We start from the raw sequence: 23256 nt of genomic DNA, 5'->3' as shown, positions 1-23256 counted from the left end.
GTTATGCTGGTTGGTGAATCTCCGTGACCCGAGTGGACGACTGGCACATTGGGCTCTTCGACTGCAGGAGTACGACTTCGTTATTTCCTACAATTCCGGGCGTCACCACGAAGATGCGGACTGTATCTCCCGCCTTCCTCTGACGACGACGGAGTGTGACGAAGACAATTTTGATGACTGTTTTGCTCCCATTTCTTCTACATTCCCAGACTCGACGACTTTCAAAGCAGAGCAGGAAAATATTAGTTTGGAACCTCTATTTGTAGACGCATCGCGTCCTGCAGCCACCGGTCGATATTGTGTCCGCGACGGCCTGCTTTACAAGACCAATTATTCATCTAAAGGCGCGCGCTTCCTTCTGGTGCTGCCGCAGAGTCTGCTAACGGACATACTGAGATCCATGCACGACGATGTGACCTCTGGCCATCTAGGATTCATCAGAACTTTGAACAGGGCACAGGAGCGTTCTTACTGGCCCAAAATGCGGGACACAGTCAAGCACTACGTCGCCAGTTGCGAACAATGTCAACGCTACAAGCACCCTGCGACCGCTCCGCCAGGTATTCTCCAACCTCTGCCGCCGCCTCGCCTGCCATATGAACAAGTGCGTATCGATCTTCTGGGCCCATTTCCCCGATCATCTAATGACAACCGATGGGTGATCGTATGTGTAGAGCATCTGACCCGTTACGCGGAAACGACGGCCGTACCATCTTCAATAGCTGCGTCCGTTGCGACGTTGTTGCTTCGATTCATTATTCTTCGACATTGTCCCCCACGTGTCATCATTAGCGATCGCGGTCGTCAGTTCCTTGCGGACGCCATAGAAGAAGTGCTTCATCTCTGCAGTTCGCAGTTCCGTCATTCAACGCCTTATCACCCTCAGACAAATGGGCTTGTAGAACGTACGAACAGAACTCTAACTAACATGCTGGCCATGTACGTATCTTCCGATCACAAGGACTGGCATGACGTACTCCCCTTCATCACCTATGCTTATAATACTGCAAAGCATGAGATGACCGATTACAGTCCTTTTTATCTCCTTTACGCACGTTCACCGCGAGCTGCACTGACACTATACTACCGTTTGACTTTCACAGCGAGTACTCTGTTGCCAAGACGCTTTGTCTTGCCGAAGAAGCCCGGCGTATCCCTCGCCTTCGTACTGTGGCATCGCAACACTGATCGAAAGAGCGCTATGACAGCCGACACCAGTCTGTCTCGTACGCTAAAGGAGACTTTGTGTGGTTGTGGACTCCGGAACGTAAACGTGGCTTATGCGAAAGTTTTTACACCAGTACACGGGCCCATTCGTCAGTGTAGATCGCTTGAGTGACTTGACGTACGTGGTGGCACGCTTGACGTCCGCTGGTCGTCGGTCTAGGCGGACCCAGTTAGTACAGGTTGCCCGTCTTAAGCGGTTTCACCCTGCGCTTTCCGAGTGATTTGGACATGCCCAGCGGGCTTCGTCTGGCAACCGGGGATTGCTACGGTATGAGCCGGGCGAGCAGAAGAGAAAGAAGACGTTAGCGTGTGCAGCCTCATTACGCCATCTTGACTTCACCATCAATCTCGTCCCTTAAATAAAACCGGTTTAACATTAACCGTAACAATATGCTCACTCGTACTGTCCATTGTGACCTTATCAGCAAAGTCTTTGTTATAGTGGCTCCTAATGGCAGCTTCGTATACCTTCTGAAACTCTGGTTCTCGATGCAGCGTTGTCTGCAAAGACTCGAGCCTCTTTAACGCGACATCTCGGTAATTTTTAAGCTGAGAAGAATTGCTGCGCCACAGCAGTTCAACTTGATAGCGACCATTGTTTCTAACAGTTCTTTCGACGAAGTTCTTCAGTACGTGTTCGTCATCTTTCGAGTCTGTCTTCATTAGTCCGTCTCAGATGTTTTATTTCCCAGAAAGACCTCAGTTGCTGGCAAACGTTGGCTTTCGTTAGGCATATATTGAAGTTCCTTATGGTTTCCGGCTTCTAGAACTTGAATGGACTTATCGTATCTCCATGATGTGTCCATCCAATGATAGTTTCGATAGCGGTCAAGGAGTCGTCCAGTCGATGAATTCTACCGCTGACGAGCTGCCAGTAATAGTCTGCACCTATAAGGACGCTTATTACAGGCTCAGGCGAGACTTGAACTGCGTTGACGTCAGCCAAACGTAAGTTCTTGCTTTTCAACTTTGCAATACATTTGTCTCTGTTAATGCTGAGAAGTCATTGCATATTTTGGGAACTTATATCGCCTCTACTTCCAGTGAGCTTGAGTCGTACTGGCTATGCAGCGTGATTCGTACTCTCCAATATATTTCCGCGGTGCTGAAACGTTTCAAAATCCCCAGATGGTGAGCTGCTCTTCAGTTAATACAGTGGCTTTCAGCTTCCTAGACAATTCTTGCGCGATGAAGCTGCGTTGGCTCCCACCATCGCTCAACATTCTTACAAAGCATTTGCTTCCAGTGCCCAGAGCCCAAACTTGGCCGGTTTGCAGAAGAACTCTGTACTTTAGCGAGTCTGTCGACGAGCTGGAAACAGTTGTCTGCGTTTCGGTATTCTGCTTTCATTTTGGGTCACACGTGGCGATATGTCGCCCCTTGCATTTCGCAGAGCTTAATCTCTTCCAGTTTGGGCATTCCTTAGCTTTGTGAAATTGTCTAGCGCAGCGGAAACAGCACCCTAATTTGCGTAGTTTCTTTTTCTTCTTGTCTAATGTTAGTTCTGTTGGGCAGACATCCACCGAGTGATCTTTGTCTCCGCATAATATACAACTCTCTGAAGTCAGTTTCACGGTTAACATAGATGCAGAACCTTGGAAATACTGATTGGATTGTCGTTTTGCGGTTGAAGCTTGTTCTCTCTTGTCAGAAGTCATCATTATAGTCTGTTTCCGGCTTCTTACTTCAAGGCTCAAGTTGTTTAGAAGAACAGACATTTCATTTAGCCTGTCACTAGTAACGCCTGTATTTGTCGAAGACAAGATGCGCTGAGTATAACGGACTACCATTTCTTGCGGAAGATTTTGTATTATAGCAGTTTTCAGAAGTACTCCATATTCTTTTTCTTCGATGCCAAGGTTATGCAGGGATCTCACGCGCGTCTGCACTTTTTCATGCAACCTTTGAAGCCCTTCAAAATCTTCGTAAGAACGAACTTTACGTAGGTTTAGAAGATGACGCATGTGGTCGTTAACAATCAGTGACCTCTGACTGAATCTTTCTTTGAGAAGTTCTATAGGTGTGCTATAGCTTTCGTTAGTTGTCGACAGGCCGCTGATGATACCTTCCGCTTTACCTATCAAGTAGCTCCAAAGATATTTCCATTTGTCTACGTCTGTGATATATCGGTTCTGGTGAAGAGTAGACTCAAATTGATCCCAAAATTCTGGCCATTTGATGGGATCACCATGAAACTTCGGCACATCGAGCTTCGGTAGTTTAATATGTGCGTGTGCTTGATGACAGTCATCGTGAGATGCGTGTGTAGTTTGCTCATCGGACAAAATGCGTTCAGCGCGGGATTTCGCGAGGACGATAGATTCTTGATACTCTCCGACGCTTTGAAGCTCATCCTCAAGGTTATCATTGGTAACATGCTCTTCTGCTTGGTTATCAAGGTCCGTAAGCATAGTTTCCTATACATTTAATAGGTTAAGATGGACGATCAGCTCACCATATGGCGTTGGTTCCGCCTCCATAAGAGTTGTCATGTCGTTGATTATCCTGGTGACCACCACTCGAACGGTAGCACGCTTCCGTCGTTGTCTTTCTATGTCGTCACATCGGGAATGATAGAACTCGTGATGACGTGAATCGTTCTTCGATCATGTCGCAGTGTCGTCGCGTTGATCGCGTCAGTCGGTCGTCCGGTTCAGGTAGCTGGCTTCATCGTCAGGGGTCTTCAACTGTAGATCTGATATCCTGGTCACGGCACCATATGTTGAAAACGAGGCAGAGGAGTCGAAGTAGAGGACGTGTTCTTTTTGACGCTTGTAAAAACCAATAAAAAATGCAGGCACGCACTCGGATCCACGCTCGTTTCTAACTTCTGCTTCTTCTCATCTTTTTCAGACCATAATATTTAACGTAACTACGCGAACCAGGAGATGTTGTATTAGGGTGCCCTAGCTCAGGTTTTAACTTCGTGGGATAGACGCTGGCTAAACTAGACTCATTTGAGACGAATACTCCAGCGGAATTGTTCTGGACTAAATTAGTCAGAACATCGGCGAAATAATCTACAAATTGTGTATCTCTGGTGCATATTCGAGCATTGAACGTACAAGTGCTTTATAGAGTAGTATACTTCGATCAAGCGGGAATGTCATGGAAATTGAAGTTGAGGTTCTGACGAAATCTAGCCGGGTCGCAAGAGTCATGGAGAAAGCAGGCAACAGACGCCGACCAAGGTGATCTTTTTTGTGCCTGCCATTGACTAGGTATGAGTCACTTCACGTACAAGCAATGTCACGCACTTTGAATTTTAAAAACGGTAATATTATTTCGATCTACGCCCGCACCTTACGTCACGTACTTTAGTCAATATAACCTCGTTACCATCCTGATTTGCCCTCCATTGTGAAGAATGCTCCCGTGTGGGAGCCCAAACGTCACTTACAAACTTCACCGTGGTCGGCGTATGTTTCCTGCTTTTGCCACATCACGGAAGTTACTACAATGAAAGACGAGCGTACTAATTTATAACATTCTGGACGTGGTTTAGTTAATTACATAAACTCATAGGCACGCTCAAAATTAATTAAAATTTGAGCTCTGAATTAATGTCGATGTTGCCCAGTGACTTTCCAGGCATCCTGACGGCTTCAGAGACCAAACATTGTATTTCGCCGGCAAACGCAATCGAAGCACCACGGAAAAGGTGGCGATGCTCGTTGCTGAAGTTGGTGACAAGCAACAAAGAACAGCCACGACTAAGCTGTAGCACAGTCCTAGCTGCACAAACACCTTGCGTCAGTACATGGGATAAATTGCTTTCTGCGACCACTTAGCCTTCGCGCATTCCACCGCGCATAACTTTGACTAGGACATGGGCTCGTGGAGGAAGCGTAACGCTTTCGGCGGAAACACGATAAACGTCGTCACGTCGGTTGTCGTCGTATCCGTCGATAGCTCGGTCGGCTGAGAAGGTGACTACATTTCCCCACATGTCAACAACAGCACCGTATTCTTGCAGAAAGTCAACCCCGAGAATGACGTCAAGGGAGCATTCGCGCAGAAGAAGGCAGCTCGCCACAAATGTCGATCCTCGAATCCGTACTCTAGCGGTGCAGGTTGCCAGTGGAGTAAAGACGTGACCACCAGCCGTCCGAATCTGCGAACCATGCCAAGGGGTAATTACTTTCTTTAGAAGCGTCGCTTTCTTCCCGCGCAAGATAGAAATGTCCGCAATGGTATCCACTAAGGCGCTAACCACGTAACCATCAATCACCGCTGGCATGTCGAGCGAAAGCCGGTCATTCTGTTCAGCTGCAGTTGTCGTCGAGTCTGGGCCCGTCCTTGTCCTCGTCGATCGGAGGTCCTCAGCGCGTTCACTCCCAGCGGCTTCGCCCCCAAATATCGCTGTAGTTGGTCTTCCCGGCAGGGACTTGGCTATCCTGTGCTCGAATATCGCTGGAGTGGTGGGGAAAATCGCCTTGGCGACGGCGAGCGCGACTGCCGCCTGGTAGGCGGTGGCATGCGCTGTTGAGCCACATGATCCTCAATATTCCGTGGTCGTTGGCCTGGTCTGAGTGGCAGCGACTGGGCGGAAAAGACCCGCAACCAGAGGCGTTGGTATAGGCACTGACGCTACAAATGATTTGCCTCACCGCAGTGGAAGCACAGATGACGGCGGTCCCGTGCGCGCCAAACTTCCAACTTCTGAGGGATCACGCGTCGACCATTGGCGCAATGCACTGGCTGCTCCGGCTGAAGCACAGAGGAGGAGGAGGAGGAGAAACTTTATTATTGCAGAAACCGTTGCGCGGTTTATTCCTGGGTGGTTCCCTCTGACAGGGCTCCACTGGCGATTGCGGCTCGCCGGGCCTGGTCGAGGGTCACCAGTTGGCTTCCCAGGTCCAGTTCGGAGAGTCTCGCCTCCCAAGACCACGTAGTGAGTGTGTGTGTTGTGACTCGTGGCGAAATTGCGTCGCCCGGACGGTCGGTGCATTCGTGTGTTATGTGCGCGAGTGTCGCTGTGTGGTTGCTACACCAGGGACATGTTCGGGACGTATAACTGTCTGGGTAGATTGCGTGTAGACGAGACAAGTGTGGGTATGTGTTAGTTTGCAGGCGGCGCCAGTCCCTTGCCTGGAGTTTATTGAGAGCTTTGTGTGGGGGAGCGTATTGCGTTCTTCCGAGCCGTTGGTCCTGTAGTATTTGTTGACCTGTCGTTAATAACTCGTGGGTCGCTCGTCGGTCTGTCGGGGGCTGAAGAACGGTGTGGTCTGCCGCTCGGCTAGTGAGACCTCGAGCTGCGCAGTCCGCCTCTTCGTTGCCCCGCAGGCCTTCGTGCCCGGGGCACCAGACGATACCATGGGTCCATTGTAGTGTGCGACCAAGGATTCGAATGGCTTGTATAGGGAGTGTTCCATTCAGGTATAAACGACAAGCCGCTTGTGAGTCAGTAAGGAGACGGGCGGACCTTCCCTTGCCCTCAGCGTCGCGAAGTGCGAGAGCGATTGCTGCTGCTTCTGCTGCTGCGCTGCATGTGGCGCGGATGGAGGCTGAGGCTACCAGGTTCCCCTGATTGACAACCGCGATTGTGTATTTGAGCCCGCAACGTGGCGACGAGGGATACGGGCTAGCATCCGTGTAGTACGTATCCGGGTCTCTGAAACAACGTTTGTGCAACATGCGGGCACGCGCTGCTCTTCTTTCCTGATTGTGGGTGGGGTGCATGTTCTTGGGGATAGGGTCTACTACAATGTTCTCTCTAATGTGGTTAGGCAAGAGTTGTGTTTCTTCTTTGCAGTACTGAGGTGTCAGCGGGTACCCTAGCCGTTGAAGAAGGTGTCTTCCCTGTTGAGTCTTGTTGAGGCGCTCCCTCTGCGCTATGAGCGTGGCACTTGCTAGCTCCTCAAAGGTGTTGTATACGCCTAGCGCGAGTAATTTCTTTGTGCTTGTGCTTGACGGTACCTGTAAGGCCGTTTTGTACGCGGTTCTTATAAGAGTGTCCATGCGTTCTGTCTCGCTTTTGCGCTTGACTTGATACGGTAGCGCGTACGTGACACGGCTGATGACGAGGGCTTGTACCAGTCTTAAGGTTTCGTCCTCACTGAAACCATCTTTGCTGCGCGCTACTCTGGCGATGAGTGATGAGGTGCTTCTTATAACGTGATTTAATTTCTCTGAGGCTAGCTTTATGCCGTTGTTCTCCTGGATGTGCATACCTAGTATGCGTGCGGTCGGGACGCGCTTTATAGGTTGCCCGGCAATCTCGAGATGTATTGGCGGGGCTCGATGTTCCTTAGTTTGCTTAGGCCGGACTTGAAGGTACTCCGACTTGTGTGGGGCACACCTCATTCCTGCTGTGGTTAGGTATGACTCGATGTATCCGATAGCTGTGAGTAACGTGTTTTCTCTGTCGCCGTATGAACCCTTGGTTGCCCATAGAGTGATATCGTCGGCATAGGAGGCACATCCGAGTTTTGGGATGTTTTCCAGTTGTAAAGCAAGTTTTCTAAGTCCGATGTTGAAGAGGAAAGGAGATAATATTGACCCTTGCGGAGTACCCTTCTGCGGTAGGTCATATATGTCCGATTGTACGCCTGCTATGCCGATGCGAGCTTTGCGGTGGCTGAGAAAAGCCACGACATAATGGTATACTCGCTCTCCACATCCTATGGCGGCGAGGCCATCTAGGATGGTTTCGTGTGCTATATTATCAAATACTTTTTCTACGTCGAGGGCTAGGAGTATGTTGTTGTTGCTGCCCGGTTGTGGGTTGAGGACCTCTTCCTTGAGGAGGAGGAAGACATCCTGTGATGACATGCCTTTCCGAAATCCGTACATGCAATTGGGGTGTAGTCCATGTTCTTCCATGTGTTGTTCCATTCGAGTGAGTACAATTCGTTCAAGAAGCTTGCCTAGGCAAGACGTAAGCGAGATCGGTCGTAATTGATCGAGCCTGCGCGGTTTTCCTGGTTTGGGTATAAGGACTATGTGAGCTGTAGTCCATTCCTCGGGTAATGTTCCGCCCGGTGCCCATATTTCTTCGTTCAGCTGCTTTGTAAAGGCTCGCAGGGTTTCATCGCTTAGGTTTCTCAAGATGGCGTTGGTGATCCCGTCGGGACCCGGTGCCGTGTTTTTCCTGAAGCTCTGTGCTGCCGCGTATACCTCCGCATACGTGATGGGTGAATCAAGTATCTCGTTCGGAGCTCCCGGATATTGAGGGTATGGTTTCCGATGCCCGGTCCGGATTCCCGTGTACGTTTGCTGGAGTTCCTGTATGAGTTCATCCTCGGTTCCCGGATATTCGCCAACGTGTTTTTGTAGGGTTGTGTTTGTTTCTGTTTTGGTGTTTGAAGGATCGATGATGCTGCGGAGTATGTTCCATGTCTTTTTGGTGCTTAGCGTGCCTTTAAGCGAATCGCAGAACGTGCGCCAATTGTCCCTGTGAACCTTCAGGGCATAATCGTTGGCCTGTTTAGTGACGTTTGAAATCCTAAGTCTAAGTTTGCGATTTAGCTTCTGTTTGCGCCATCTTCTTGTGAGGCCTCTGCATGCTTCCCATAAGTGTATTAGATGGTTGTCGATTGCCGGCGTGTCGGTATCGGTTTGGTACACTTTAGTGTTGGCTTCATATAGTTCTTTGATGCGTTTGGCCCACTCCTTGATCGTGGTTAAGCGGCCTTGATGTTCCGGGAAGGGCAGACTTGTATCTAAATCGAGCTGTTGCCTCTCCCTAAACTTAGGCCAATTTGTAATTTTGGCCTTCCCTAGGGGTCGGCGTAGTTTAGCCGAGGCGCTGGTGATTTCGATAATATAGTGATCACTACCCAGTGAGTCGTCTAGGACCCTCCAGCTTGTTCCCACGGTATCGTTGGTGATGGTGAGATGAGGAGTCGTGTCCCTACTGGCACTGTTTCCTATTCGAGTAGGCGTACCTGGTACTGTAATTAGTGTGTATTCGTGGCGCTCTATGGCTTCTAAGAGCTTGGCGCCCTTGGTGTCTGCTGTCGAGTAGCCCCACGTGTTGTGCTTTGCATTGAAATCTCCGGTTATAATTGGGCGATCGCGGTGCTCCAGCATTCCCTGTAGGTGCCGGAACAATGACGCGAAGTCAGCCTTTCTGTCACGGGGGGGACTGTATACGTTGCATACGACTTGTTTAGGTCTTCCCTTCTTGACAGGCCATATCGTGGTGATGAGATGTGGGATTTCCTCACCGGGGAGCACTGTGAGGCTTGTTGCCAAATCTTTGCGGACGAGCGTGGCCACCCTACGGTAGCTGGGGTCGTACTGTATTTTATACCCCATAATTGGCTTCGGTTGCTCTCCCGCCTCTTGCAAGCAGATAATATCCGGGGGTACTAGCGCCGCCTGTACGTATAGCGAGAGGGATGCGTGCTTGCTTTTAATGTACCTACAGTTCCAAGACCAGATCGTGATGCTTTCGGTTTCCATTTGAGGTTTACGGGCCATGATGGGACTTAGAGGGTATTGTGCTGTCTGTGTCGGAAGTTAGCATGCTACCGTCATCTGTCTGAGAGGGTATTTTGCTACTTTTTCGTTTACGCTTGGGTTCGTTGGTTAGGGATTCGTTAACGTATTCCTTTAATTCTTGGAATTCCTTAAAGAACTGTTGAAATTGTTGCTGTATTTGTTGTATTATTTGTTGTTGTGATTGTTGCAGTGCTTGTTGCATTTGGTCCTGGGTTACCAGGTTGCTCTCAGACGGTGAGTGCGCCTGAGGCTGCTTTGGCTGTGTTGTTGGGGGGGAGGGGAGCAGTTGTGTTTGTAGTGGCGGATGTCCGGTGAGAGTGCTTAGCTGTGGTAATTGAGATTGTGGCGATCGCTCACAGGTCGCAGCGTGTGCCGATTCAAGCATGGCTACTCTTTTCATTAAAGTTTCGATTTTGTTCTCGTAGTCGATTAGACGCTGTTTTTGCTGGCTATTTTCCTCAATGACTCTCTGGTATTCTGGATTTTGTGCGATCGGTGTGGATGTGTTTCGTGGCTTGGGAGAGACGACTTCCGCCCAGCTTACCTCGTGTGAAGGCTTCTGCTTCCTTGCCAGAGGCGACGGGTTCCTTTTGGGTGTCGGTGGTGCCCGATGCTCGCGGCTCGCTGACCGGGAACGGGAGCGGGATCGGGAGCGGGAGCGTTCCTCAGTATTGACCGGCCGGCCGCGAGTGTCCGCCCTGTAGATCTCTTCTTCGTCTTCCGAGGCGAACCATCGTGGGGCTTTCGACTTCATCGGGGCTGATGATGGTGTGGGTCGGGGTCGAACCGGTTTGAGTCGCTGCTTGCACGAATGGTCACCGGTTGGGTGGGCCTCCCCGAACGAGGCGCAGTTTATCTCGCATTTGTGTCCGTCGGTTGGGTTAAGCAATCCGCACAATCTACAGATGGGTCTGTCTGGGTTTGGGCACACGTCGGTACTGTGGCCCTTTTCCCTGCAGGTCTTGCAGACTTGGAGAGTCGGTCTAAATGGGTAGCAACGGAGTTCACCTCCGTAGTAGTACACAAATCATGGTAGATGGGGACCAATAAAGGTAAGCGCTGCACTTTGAGTGGCACCGATCATCCTGGCTGTAAGGATTTTCACGCCTTGTGTTCTCACTCTGAGGTGGGCCATGAGGGTTTCAGTGGTTGTGTGTAACGGTATTCCATGTACCACTCCTCTGAGGGCGCCTTCTCCTTGAGCGGTGTATGCGCGCACTGCGTGATTTCTGCCACTAAGCGTTAAGGTGTGGATGTGTCTTGCTTTTTCGGCGACCTCTTCGTACTGGGTCGATAGGATGGCTATGTTGGATCCCGGGTTGATTCTCAGTTTGAATTTGTCATCCGTGAACTCGTTGTGGCACGCGTCAATGATCGCTCGTGCAAGGGTATGAGTGAGCACGTTTCTTAATGGGGAAGAAGAAGAAGACCACAGTGTCAACACCGGCTGGCGTCGGGCTGAAGCACACAAGGAGGGCCGGCAAGGGGAAACCCTGGAGGAGTGTATCATTCTGACACGTAGTATACCGGCTGGGCTGGTGAAAGTGCAAGCGCGTTAGCGACATGAACAAACAACGGGGATGATGAAGCAGGGAATCTGAGGGCTTTCGCGTAGCTCGCACGCCGGTGTTCATTCGGTGCAAGCGACATGTCAACAAGATGAAAGGTGGACCGGAGCGCTTGGTGCACTTCATTTTATACAACACTCGCGATGGAGCTCACCGTAGCCTGTGACGCATCGTAAACCTCCGCATTTCTTCGCGCAAAACGGTGCGGATGAGTTCTAAGAGGCTGTCGTCGTTGCCTCCAGTGGCCGTAAAAATATCGGAATAAGAGGTCGCGTTCACATGATGCTCGTAGTAGTTCGATCGCTAGTGAAGCATCTTTTCCATACTAGCAGCATGCATCAGATAAAATTTAGGTGACAGTCTTTGGAGGGCTCCGCACAAGACCAGCCAAGATCGGCTCCTTCACTCCTCGCATCAGGTGACGCAACTTCTTGTCAGTGGTTATTCCTGGGTATGCTCGTCTGAAGAGTCGCGTCATGTCTTCGAAGAAGGTGGTGACACTTTCGTTTGGAAGCTAAATGCGGGCCTGTATCGCACGTTCTGCTCGTTCGCGGCTACCAGCACTGGCGCAGGCATCTAGGAGCTGACGGCGGAACTCAGGCCCCGACGTCAGTCGCTCTTCACGGTTTTGAAACCACGTATGCGCGCCATCCTTCAGGCAACAAATAGAACTTTCTAAGCTTAGTCGCATCGTCCGCTTCGTTATACTCGGCCACGCGCTCAAAATCAGCCATCGAATCTCCCACGTCTTCGAACACGTTGCCATGGAATGACTTTGAAACCCGTGGGTTCTGAATGGTCTAGCTGGTCGTCATCATGCTACCCATACCATTTGAGGCGGTTGCAATCGTTGTGTTATCTTTAGGAGGCAGTCCCCTGATCTTACGGCTGGCGCGATGGACGGGAGCCTCAATTTGTACTGCGCTGGTGGTTCCGCTGCCAGGAGGAGTCTGCGGTATGAGTTTGAAATACCCAGCACCTCCACCACTTTGTCACGTGTCTTCAAAGAGGACTCGCGACGTTTAATGCAGGCAGCCAGCTCCCGAAAAACACGGTGGTGGGACCTGGCTATCGAGAAGGCGGGGGTAACACGTGCGCTTCCTCCTCGTTGTTCTTCTTGCCTCTTCTCATGCACTATGCCCACTACTGCAGATGGCAATATCGTGGTTTTGGCACGTAATATTCCAGTATTTAATTACATTTTGTCATACTGCAATGCGAAGACTGCGGATGCTGGTCCGTTCTGAGTGGTGCAGCCATTCTAAGTGAGTATGCAAACCAAGTAACATGCAACAGGTATGAAGCATTCAATACAGCAAAACTGATACAGCTCGAAATCATTTGTTTGATAGGAAGTAAAATTGCACATGGATGCCTGGCTGCACACCGGGGCTGTGGCACTTTATCAAACCACATGAATCGGCGCTGTCGAGACAGTTGTCTTGTACAGTTGTCTGACTTCTGTGATTTTGTGTTGCGTGAACAACACGCAATGAACGTTCGTTGACTGTGAGCCATTAGTCATTTGTGTATTTGCCTGTCCCATCATTCGCGGTTTTAAGGCTTGCATATGTAGCAGCCAGCCGAGTCCACACAGGACTTCCGAATGCCAGAGTCAATTAATCAAATCCAGAACATATATGAGCCAACAAATTCATATAATGTGCATCAGCAATGCTGCACTAACTAGAGGCATACTGACTTCTCTGCAACGTTAGTTCATCATGAGCACACATCCACACTTTAGCGGAGTGCTACTAATTACATGACCACTTATTCTGCTCGTTATAGCTGTAACGCAGGCGCCGTTTCCTTCCCAGTGCACATCACCGCCCTCTATACTTTCAGATCCTTCTCACTCGCCAATCGTGCTCCTGCGTTACCGTGTGTGCATTCGCTGCCCACGGCCACAATAAAGGCCCACGAAAGGCCTTTATTGAGATGCCATGTAGAAGTAGTCGCCACGGTCATGGTCAGCCGAGTGCCTGTCAAAATTCATCTGACCAACCGCATGTCACCTTCTTCTTCTTCTTGGTCCGTCTTGAATGCCCCACATCCTATTGAGGGGCAAGCCCAAAAACGCTCATAAGAATACGCCCATAAGAATATAAGATTTTCCTCCGTGAAGCCGAAGCCCACAGGGCAAGTCAAATGGGCTGACGATAGATAAAAGACATCAAACGGGCGACATTTCTGACTTCAGTCTTTGCTTACCGTCGGCCATTTCATGCGAGACGGACTATGCAGTAGGCCAATTCGCTTATGCGATCGGTAACCAAATATGTTCCAGTGTTGTGGATTATCAGTTTTTAACATATTCTACGTTTTCTTGTCAGTGTCCACAGCAGCCCTATATTAACACGGCCACGTGTACTTGTTTATCGTTATCAGGTCACCGCGTGTTTCTGTCTAAGCAATGTTATTGCTCAGTGCATGACGCACGTGCATGTTTTGGAAGCTTCGACGGTTATATCACTGTCTGTTTTCACCGAACCTTTTGTAGTTTGGTTGAAGGTATGCGTGACGTGAATCACGAAGTACTTTCTGGAAGACACGCGGGCACCAGCGTTTGTTTGATACACTTGAGGACGCATGTAAAAAAGCCGACGCGCTTGACCCGCTTATCGGATTTCGACGATCGCCGACTGTGTTCGTCGCTATAATTGTGCTTTGAGCGTAACTTGCTTTTACGGGCACAGGTTCGCCCAATAAGTACATCGTTTTGCCATTCGTAATTTTTCTAATGTGTTCGTGATCGCCATTACAACGTCACAATATCACATGCCGGCGTCGGCGGTCGTGGCGCGCCTTTGAGCGGTCTTATGAAATTACAGTGAGCAAAGAAGCAAGTCGTTGGGCCTGTTCAGCGAGAGAGACGGTTTTGAATATGCAAGTATTATTGTGGCTGGAAAATAGGGAGATATTGTATAGTTGATAACAAGGTGTACGGGCGTAAAAAAGAAAGAAGGGATTGTATACAGTAGTTTCGTGCTATCAGTTATTAAACGCGCACGTAATGAAAGATAGCACCCTATCCAAGCTCTTATGGTCCGACGCAACATACATGAACAACTTGTTTGTAGGGTCCTGCTGGTGCATTCCGTAAAGTCATTGTTATGTGGATGATACGGATTGAATTTTGAAAACATGAACTAAGTAGAGAACGCATCTCTTTGAACACGTCTGAAATGAACTGACGCCCCTGATCTCTGAAGACGACTCTGTGAGGTCTTTTCGGAGAATGACGAAACGAAATAGGAAAAGGCGCACTTCCGTTGCAGCAGCTGATATTATACCAGCTGTCCCACACTAGCGTGTAAACTTATCCGCTGGCATGGCAATCCAATGTTTCTCATCAGATGACCGCGGGAAAGAATAGATAAAGCCGATGCCGACTTACTTAAGGGGACCCTGAAACGATTTTGATGATTTTCTACAAACGTACTGAGTCGTTAGAGTAGGTCCTTCTGGCCATTAATTGACGCATACAAGTGCTCCGCGTAAAGCGTGTTATTTATTATAAGGTTTTAAAAAAGCGTATCGCTGCCGACCGCAGCACACTGTTAGGCTGAATTTTCAGCCGCCCTACCCATATGGCGTTATCTGGGCGAGCCATCCGATTGGCTGCCCAGGGCGCGTCATAGATAATTTTTCCACCTTCATGGTGATCAAATGATGTTTGTAATAGTCGGAATGTTAGTTAATTTGTGTCTATAAAAAGAAAGCAACAGAAAGAGAATGCAGAACAACAATTTTTCACTACACTTAAGCATTTTCGGCACTTCCTGCTTGTGTCACAACGTGCTTTATTTTGACGAGAGCTCCACGGTCGAAGCTCCGCGGTCGAAGTCGGTCTCAGTCTTTTCGTGAGCACTATGATTCGAATGTGTTGCATTGGGGACTGCAAACGTTGGGACTGGCAATATGTCAAGCTGTGACATCGCGTACCACTGTATGGACGCAGACGAGCAGACTGGATGCAGCGCATCGGACTGCCGCTATCCGATCGGCGCCAGGATGTGCGCGTATGCGGCCTTAACTTTACACCGGAAGATTTCTGACGCAATAGCGTTTCGAGAGTCCGGTATTAGGGTAAACGCAAGCGCAAGGGGACAGGGCCCGGCCGTGTCCCCTTGCGTGTTTTTCACAGGATGAGCAGAAGCGCAAATGTGAATGGTCTGCATAGTGCAGCCACCTTGTGGCACAGAGCTCAACTACACACAGTAGCAGTAACAAAATGTATTCTGCTTTGCTGCTGGTGTAAATTTTTCGCAGGAATGTAATCGTTAACACTTTCTTATTGTAAATGTGTAAAATGTTTTACGCTTGATTATAGCAATATTAGCTCTTTGTTTGACGGGTTAACTCTGCGCCAACGGGTGGCTGGACCGTGGAGACCGATCAGGCAGATCACGTACGTCTACGCTAAAGTTCCTTCATCAGCTTGAGTTTATGCCTCCACCATTCCGTCGGAACACCCGGCTAGGCTGTGGTTACCGGAATGCCAGACACGGTTAGGAGCTGTGACAGAATGCTCGCAACCCACACTGCTTCGATAGCGCTCGCTTGGGGTCGACTGCTAAGCAGCTGGCGGAGAGTTTGGATAGGCGTCGCGCGCTCGGCCCTAGAGAACCGGAAGTCGACGACACGACGTGCCATCATGACGCAGAGCCAGTGAAGGCGAGGCTTAGCCCCGTTCACTCGGCGAACGAGTTGAGGGGAAAATGCAAGTCTATGGATGAGGGTAAGTCTATGAGGGTAAAGGTATGAGGGTATGAGGGTAAGTCTATGAGGGTAAATGCAAGTCTATGGATGAGGGCACGGCACCTGGCCTGCGCACAGCATGGCTCACCCGCTTCTGCTGTTTGTGCAGGTACTGCCGTGGAATTCAGCATGAAAGGCCAGCCACGATAACGACGACTAGTGCTGGAATGATGCCGTTTTCGGTGTCTCACTTTGACCACGTGACAACGAACTTTTCATTCGTGGGATACGAACTGCAAGGTGTGACGTCATCAGCAACAGACCTACTAAAGGAGCGACGCCACTACGACCAGATCAGAGGGCATGGCACCTGGCCTGCGGACAGCATGGCTCACACGCTTCTGCTGTTTGTGCAGGTACTGCCGTAGATCCTGCATGAAAGGCCAGCCAAGATAACGACGACTAGTGCTGGAATGATGCCGTTTTCGGTGTCTCACTTTGACCACGTGACAACGAACTTTTCATTCGTGGGATACGAACTGCAAGGTGTGACGTCATCAGCAACAGACCTACTAAAGGAGCGACGCGACTACGACCAGATCAGAGGGCACGGCACCTGGCCTGCGGACAGCATGGCTCACCCGCTTCTGCTGTTTCTGCAGGTTGGTCCTCAGGGTACTGCTTGTTCCTACCGAAGTGACAACAGATTTTTGGTTGTCCTGCCCTGCCCTCGCAGGTGTTGTTGCATTCTTATTGACTGTTGGTCCATGATGTTGCTATTAGTGTCAGGAGACATAGAAGAAAATCCCGGGCCTAAATCGACCGAACTGCTGCAAACAAATATAGAGAATCAGGCGGCGACTGATCGCCGACTATGCTCAATACTCGAGAACGTTGTGCAGTTAACCGCAAAAACAGATCGACTGACGGAATTTCTTGTTATGATACAGGAAATGAACAAGAAAATGGGGCATCTTGAGGCTATAGTTCAGCACCAGGCTGAAAATTGATCGAGTATGAAAACCGCAGCCGGCGTAACAACTTGTTGGTTTTTGGAATCTCAGAGGAAAGCGGTGACTCAGAGGCGAACTTGAGGGCAGCTGGCATTGATGAACTGTTTCATGAAAAACTGGGGGTTCAAGTTAAAACTGTCGAAAGAATTCATCGCATTGGCAAGAAAAACAGTCAGCGACCGAGACCAGTTCTCATGAAGTTTTTTGATAAGAGAAAAGGAGCAGGTATTGAAGAACTGCAAAAAACTTAAAGGAAAGTCAGTTAGTATCAGCGATGATTATGCAAAGGAAACAGTAGACGTGCGACGAAAGTTGTGGGCGAGCGCTTCTGCCGAAAGGGCGAACGGCGCGAAGGTATTTTTGAGTGACGACAAGCTCAACGGAAACGATTAGCTTTACGTATGGGACCAAGCAAAGAACGCACGTTTTCTTCTAAACCACCGAAATAAAAACAAGCATCGCACAGAAAGGACAGATGACACGCATGGGGATTCTGGCCCCTCAGGCAGTCCCAGCGATTCCCCATGTACTTCAACCCTTTCATAGCTCCGAATCCTGTCACTGAATGCACGCAGTATTGTTAATAAGGTAACTGAGTTAGAATACGTGTTGCTCACAGAGACCCCTCATGTGCTAGTAGTAAGCGAAACATGGTTGAACAGCAATGTACCTAGCCAATGTATAGTGCCACCCAACTACCGAATGTTTAGATGGGATAGAGACACTCGCGGTGGAGGCATTGCGATTATTGTTAAACAGCACATTGATGTTGTAATGATTGAATGTATCATTCCTGAGACAGTATGGTGCAAAAACTTACGCGAGAACTGTATATCTTGTTGGCGCGATATGTAGGCCACCTGTCACTGCACCCGAGTTTTTAGATAAGCTGAATGATTTCCTATGCAATCATTTGGACCATAACACCAGACTAATAATGACCGGGGACTTTAATCTACCTAGTATTAACGTGGACATTTACTACCTGGGCACGTAGAAATTACTAGTAGTGAAAAGCTGCTTCAAATGATGATCTCGCACAATCTAAAGCAAATCGTGAAAGAAAACACGAGGGTAACGCCTGAATCTCAGTCATTGTTGGACTTGGTGTTTCTTTCGAATAAAATAGACGACTATACTGTGTCTGTGGATGATGGTTTGTCAGATCACAAGATGGTTCTTGTACACATAGTGTCGAGCGCAAGCACTCGTTCCCAGCCGTTTATACCTGTGAAAGTTGAGGGCTATAGCCGGGCAGACGACACATCTATTCTCGATTTTTTTAGAATTATCATTTAATCAATTTGAACTTGTCTGCGATTGTGAATCGGTTGACGAACTATGGCAGCGCCTCAAGAAAATTATAAGACATTGCGTTGATAGTCTCATCCCAACTCGACTAAAAAATATAAAACGACGGAACCCTTGGATTAATCGACATATCATTCATATTAAGCGTAAATTAAAGCGTTTACGCAAAATAAAAGGTATCTCCGCCGAGGTATCGAAATTGCGAAGGGCACTGAAAACGGCTCTGAAGGAATCAAAAGAGCAGTTCTTTAACCAAACATTGAATAATTTTATGAAAACATCACCACAAAGATTCTGGCTTTATCTGAATGATAAAAAAGAACAAATAAACAAGATCCAAGTTAACAATGTAATAGTAACGCAAAAAGCAAATATTGCGAGTCATTTTAATAATTTCTTCCAATCAGCTTTTTCAGCGCCTAGCAGCGATTGCGCAGTCGCTTGTCTGCCGTCTTCCTTTTCATGTGGGATGGAAAATATTGTCGTCACTCAAGCAGGCGTGTTTAACCAACTACTACTTTTAGATTCTAAGAAGGCTAGCGGGCCGGATGGAATACCAACCCAATTTCTAAAGCGATACGCGGAGTGGGTGTCATTTTTCTTAAATATCTTTAAGTCATTGCAAACTCACTCGTTGCCACAAGACTGACGTTGCGCAGTCATAACTCCTGTTCTTAAAAGCGGTAACTGATTGCTAATAAATAACTATCGCCCAGTTTCCCTGACTAGCGTCTGTTGTAAAGTCTTAGAGCACATCATAAGTAAGCATATCCTCGTTTTTCTTGAAAATAACGACTTTTTTATCAGCACCAACATGGTTTCCGAAAAGGACTTTCTACACTAACCCAGCTCGTAGAAACAATTCATGATTTTACTTCAGCTATAGACGCCCAAGAACAAATGGACCTCATCTGCGTAGACTTTGCGAAAGCCTTCGACAAAGTTTCGCACAATAAATTACTTTTCAAGTTGCATAAAGCAGGAATAAATGACACTATTCTAAAATAGATTGAAGCCTACCTACACAATCGCAGGCAGGTTGTGCGTGTGGACGAGTGCTTGTCCCCTGCGTTAGAAGTGCTTTCTGGTGTTCCCCAGGGGTCTGTTTTGGCCCCGTTGCTGTTCTTGGTTTACATTAACGACATTACAGAGATTGTCGAGTTCCCTGTGAAATGGAAGCTTTTTGCTGACGACTGTTTAATTTATTCTACGGTAACACACATTGACGACCAAATCAGAATTAACCGGTTTCTTCATTCCCTTCACCTTTGGTGTGAAAATAGGGACATGGAAACCAATTACAAGAAATCGACTTTTACACATGTTACTAGCAAAAAAAAGTGTGGCACCATTCTTTTATAATATTGCAAGCAACAAACTAACAAATGTAGATACATTCAAGTATTTAGGGATCACAATTTCACATAACTTAGACTGGCGTACACATATCGATAACCTGTGCTCGACGGCTTCCCAAAAACTGTATTCACTGAAGAAAAAGCTGGAACATGACACGAAAGATGCTAAATTAATCGCTTATAAAACTCTCATACGTACATCTTTAGAATACGCTTGCGTTGTCTGGAGCCCCCACCAAAAAAGTCTTAATAGACAAACTAGAAAGAATTCAGAGAATGGCTGCTCGTTTTATTGCTTCAAGGTATCGAAGGACTGACTCGGTAACAATTCTGCGTTCGTGTGGGCTTGTGTTGCTGGAAACCCGAAGGAAGAAAGCCAGACTTACGATTTTTTTTCAGATACTTCAAAGGGTTCTGAAGATAAAAAAGGAAATACATGTCCAGTTCCCTGCAAATCGTAGCGACAGAATAAACCACAGCAGAGCCGTCAAGCCTTACAACACACGTGTTGATGTTTTTAGTTATTCTTTTTTCCCGGATGTAATTGAAATGTGGAATGCCTTACCTGATGTTGTTGTCGTTCAGACGGATGTGCACAAATTTGAATGCTTGATTGATATTTTGTATCGTGAACACCCAACCTGATGCTATGAAATGTCAAATTTGCTTGTGTTGTACTATTTTTCCCTCCCTGTAACAACCCTCAAGCGAGGGTAAACAGTATTAATAAAGAAGAAAGAAAGAAGTTCTAGTCGACCGTAGCTCTTTTAATATGAGGCGTTTCACACAAAGTGTGGTGCTAGTGATTAACTTTAGCTGTACCCTACTCTTCTACAAAATTTGCCTGAACTCTTTCAGGGGCCCATTAAAAGGAGTGCCAGAGGGTTTCACTGGACGTAGTGGACCAGGAGCAGCGCTCGTCTGACTCTTATGACGTTGACGCTTGCTGTAGTTCTACTGTACTTTTAGTTCGTCTGACGTATTTTAGTTTAGCAGAATCATGCGTATCGCGCAATATGGAAAGGCGGAGACTACGCGGGAGCCCCCGGAGATATCGTAAGCTTGTGGTAGAATTCCTTTTTGTACAGTACACCATCGTCAACACAGAAAAGAGTGACCAGTATTCATTTCCGTGGAGTAGGGAGCAATGGCTCTAATGTTATGTCTTTTTGTACCTCGATCACGAATCTATTGATATCAAGTGATATTTGCTCTAATGGTGTGAAACAGCAATCGGAGTTGTCCGCGTAGAAGTCTGTCATTTGAAATTTTCATTCGCTGGAGGTGGTCCACGTCGGCGTGTGGTTGGCCGCTTTTCTAAGAAAAGGTAAAGCATACTCCTGTAAACAAAATCTCCAACATGCAAGCCGACAGGGTGGATCACAGAGATTTGCCACCCAGAAAACAGAATGGCGGTCTGTCACTACGGTGGTGTGGCGACCACAAGGTATGACCTGGAGCGCTCTACTGCAAAGATCACTGCAAGATGTTCTTTCTCCGTGGCGGTGTAGTTGCACTCGGATTTGCTCAAGGAGTGACTCGCAGAGGCAAGCACGTGTCCCTTAGTGTTGGGTTGAATAAATATAGTGACGACGTCGATACCGCTAGAGTCCGCATTAACGTCTGTGGGAGTCGCGTGGTCGAAATGTTGGAGAATGGGATGGGGACGTCAGATGAAACTTCAGCTAACAAAACAGGCCTCCCATTCAGGAATCCATTCAATAGAAGAGACTTTCGAAGGAGGCAGGTCAGCGAACACACAATGTTCGCAAATGCACGAACCAACCCGCGGAAGTGCAAAGGCTAAAGAAACAGCATATCTCCTTTACTGAGCGAGGTTGTTTGAAGGCTTCGACAGCAGCAGGCTTCGTTGCATTGGGTCATACGCCGTGCTTATTCAATAGATGGCCCAAAACCGGTGTTTGGCGCTCTGCAAAGTGGCATTTCTTTGCTTAAATGATATTGCGCGACATAAAAAACGACACGGACGTGAAAGAAGGTGACACACCAAGCGCTTGGTGTGTCGTCTTCTTCCACGTCCGTGTCGATTTTTATGTCGCGCAATATCATTTAAGCAATGGATTACCAACTTGCCCGGAATGCTGCTCTCATTAAATGGCATTTCTTCGAGTTGAGCATCGAACACGCTTTGCCCAAGCAGTCTAGCACAAGATCGAGACATGCGTTGTGCTCACTGAACGGGCCCGCGAAAATCACTACATCGTCTAAACAGCACAAGCACACTTCCCGCTTCAAACTAGGCAGGATTCTGTCCATAAGGTACTCAAAAGGTACAGACGCATTACACAGTCCGAACGCATCACATAGAAGTAAAGAAGTCCATCTGTTGTTACAAATTTAATTTCCTCCTTGGCTCCATTGTGCATAGGAATCTGCTAGTACCCCGACCTCAGTTCAACAGAATGAAAGTAACATGTTGATTAAATGCAGTAGGTAGCATCATCAATACGTAGAAGATGGCACGCGTCTTTATAGGAGAGTCCTCAGGTAGAGATAATCAACTCTAGATCGACATCTATCATCCTTCTTATCCAGCAAGAGTGGTGCTGCCCACGGACTACATGATACCTAAATTACATTCTTATTTAACATTTCGCGGACATGGTCGTTGATCACCTTGAACTCCGATTGTGAGACGCCATATCACTTCTACTGCAAAGGCTGTGAAGATCCCATATCTATGCGATGAGCGATACCAAAAGCAGGAAGCGATGGCGACCCTCTTGACAGCAAAATTAGTTCTTCATACGCCATAACAAGTCCAACTGGTGAATATAATTTGCGGTGCAGATCCAAGATTCGACATGAATTAGATCACTACAGGGCTTGCACCTAACGCGCCTTTAGCCATTCGTCCCATTATAGAATAAGTTGAAATAATATGCTGGCTGAGAACTTCTGTCGAGTGATATCGTGGGGAAAGCATTGTTGTGTTATTACGCAAAGGTGTAAATCTATTCTGCAATGTCCCTGTCAACAACGCTTAGCACCAGTAAAACTTCTAAACCTCCGGAACTTCACAATGGCTTTAACAAACTCCCGTATGTTTTTTTCAGCAAATCTCACTCTAGGTGATGTACTCGGTGCCATGCCGTATGACAGTGATCTGGTGATCATGAACATGACCGGTGCTGACCTCTTGAATATGTTTGAGTTCGGAGTCACCAATTTTACCTGGCTGCCAGATTTGAATGGCCGGTTTCTGCAAGGCGCAGGTAAATTTTCCTCCACTGACATATCTCTTCCACTATATCTTACTACCAACAGTTTACAATACATCAACCCAAAAGCCACTAGATATTGCCAAATTCTATTTCTTGTAAGGAGGACGAGGAGTAGATTTTAATGCAGAGAAAGGAGGAGAGGTCGGCCTGGAGAGCGTGTCTCTAGCCTGCTACTCCTCATTGGGGAAAGGGGAAGTGGGAAATACAGGGAAAGGTCGGTGGGGGCGATTATGTTCTGGTACAATGAGATACTATATACACGTTGTCTAATATGTGGATGCACACTGTAGACGCAATACACGTAAGGGTATTCTTGTCCATACAAAAAGTAATCTTGTCACAAAAAGTTATTGCGCAAACACATTTCACACTGACTGCACGT

At 47.9% G+C, this 23256-nt stretch overlaps 1 protein-coding gene across 3 annotated transcripts in view; it reads left to right on the top strand.

Moving 5' to 3' along the window:
- The window catches only part of LOC142590722 (protein 5NUC-like), a 190049-nt gene that overhangs the window by 146410 nt on the left and 20383 nt on the right, over positions 1-23256 (top strand). For all 3 annotated transcript variants that reach the window (XM_075703150.1, XM_075703152.1, XM_075703151.1), the window contains one exon: positions 22707-22865. In XM_075703150.1, the coding sequence (XP_075559265.1) occupies positions 22707-22865 (159 nt within the window). The remainder of the gene's footprint in view (positions 1-22706; positions 22866-23256) is intronic.

This window comes from Dermacentor variabilis, chromosome 8 (assembly GCF_050947875.1).
Source record: "Dermacentor variabilis isolate Ectoservices chromosome 8, ASM5094787v1, whole genome shotgun sequence".
NCBI lineage: Eukaryota > Metazoa > Arthropoda > Arachnida > Ixodida > Ixodidae > Dermacentor > Dermacentor variabilis.
Note: the sequence above shows the minus strand (reverse complement) of the source record. Positions and strands in the feature narration are given on the sequence as shown.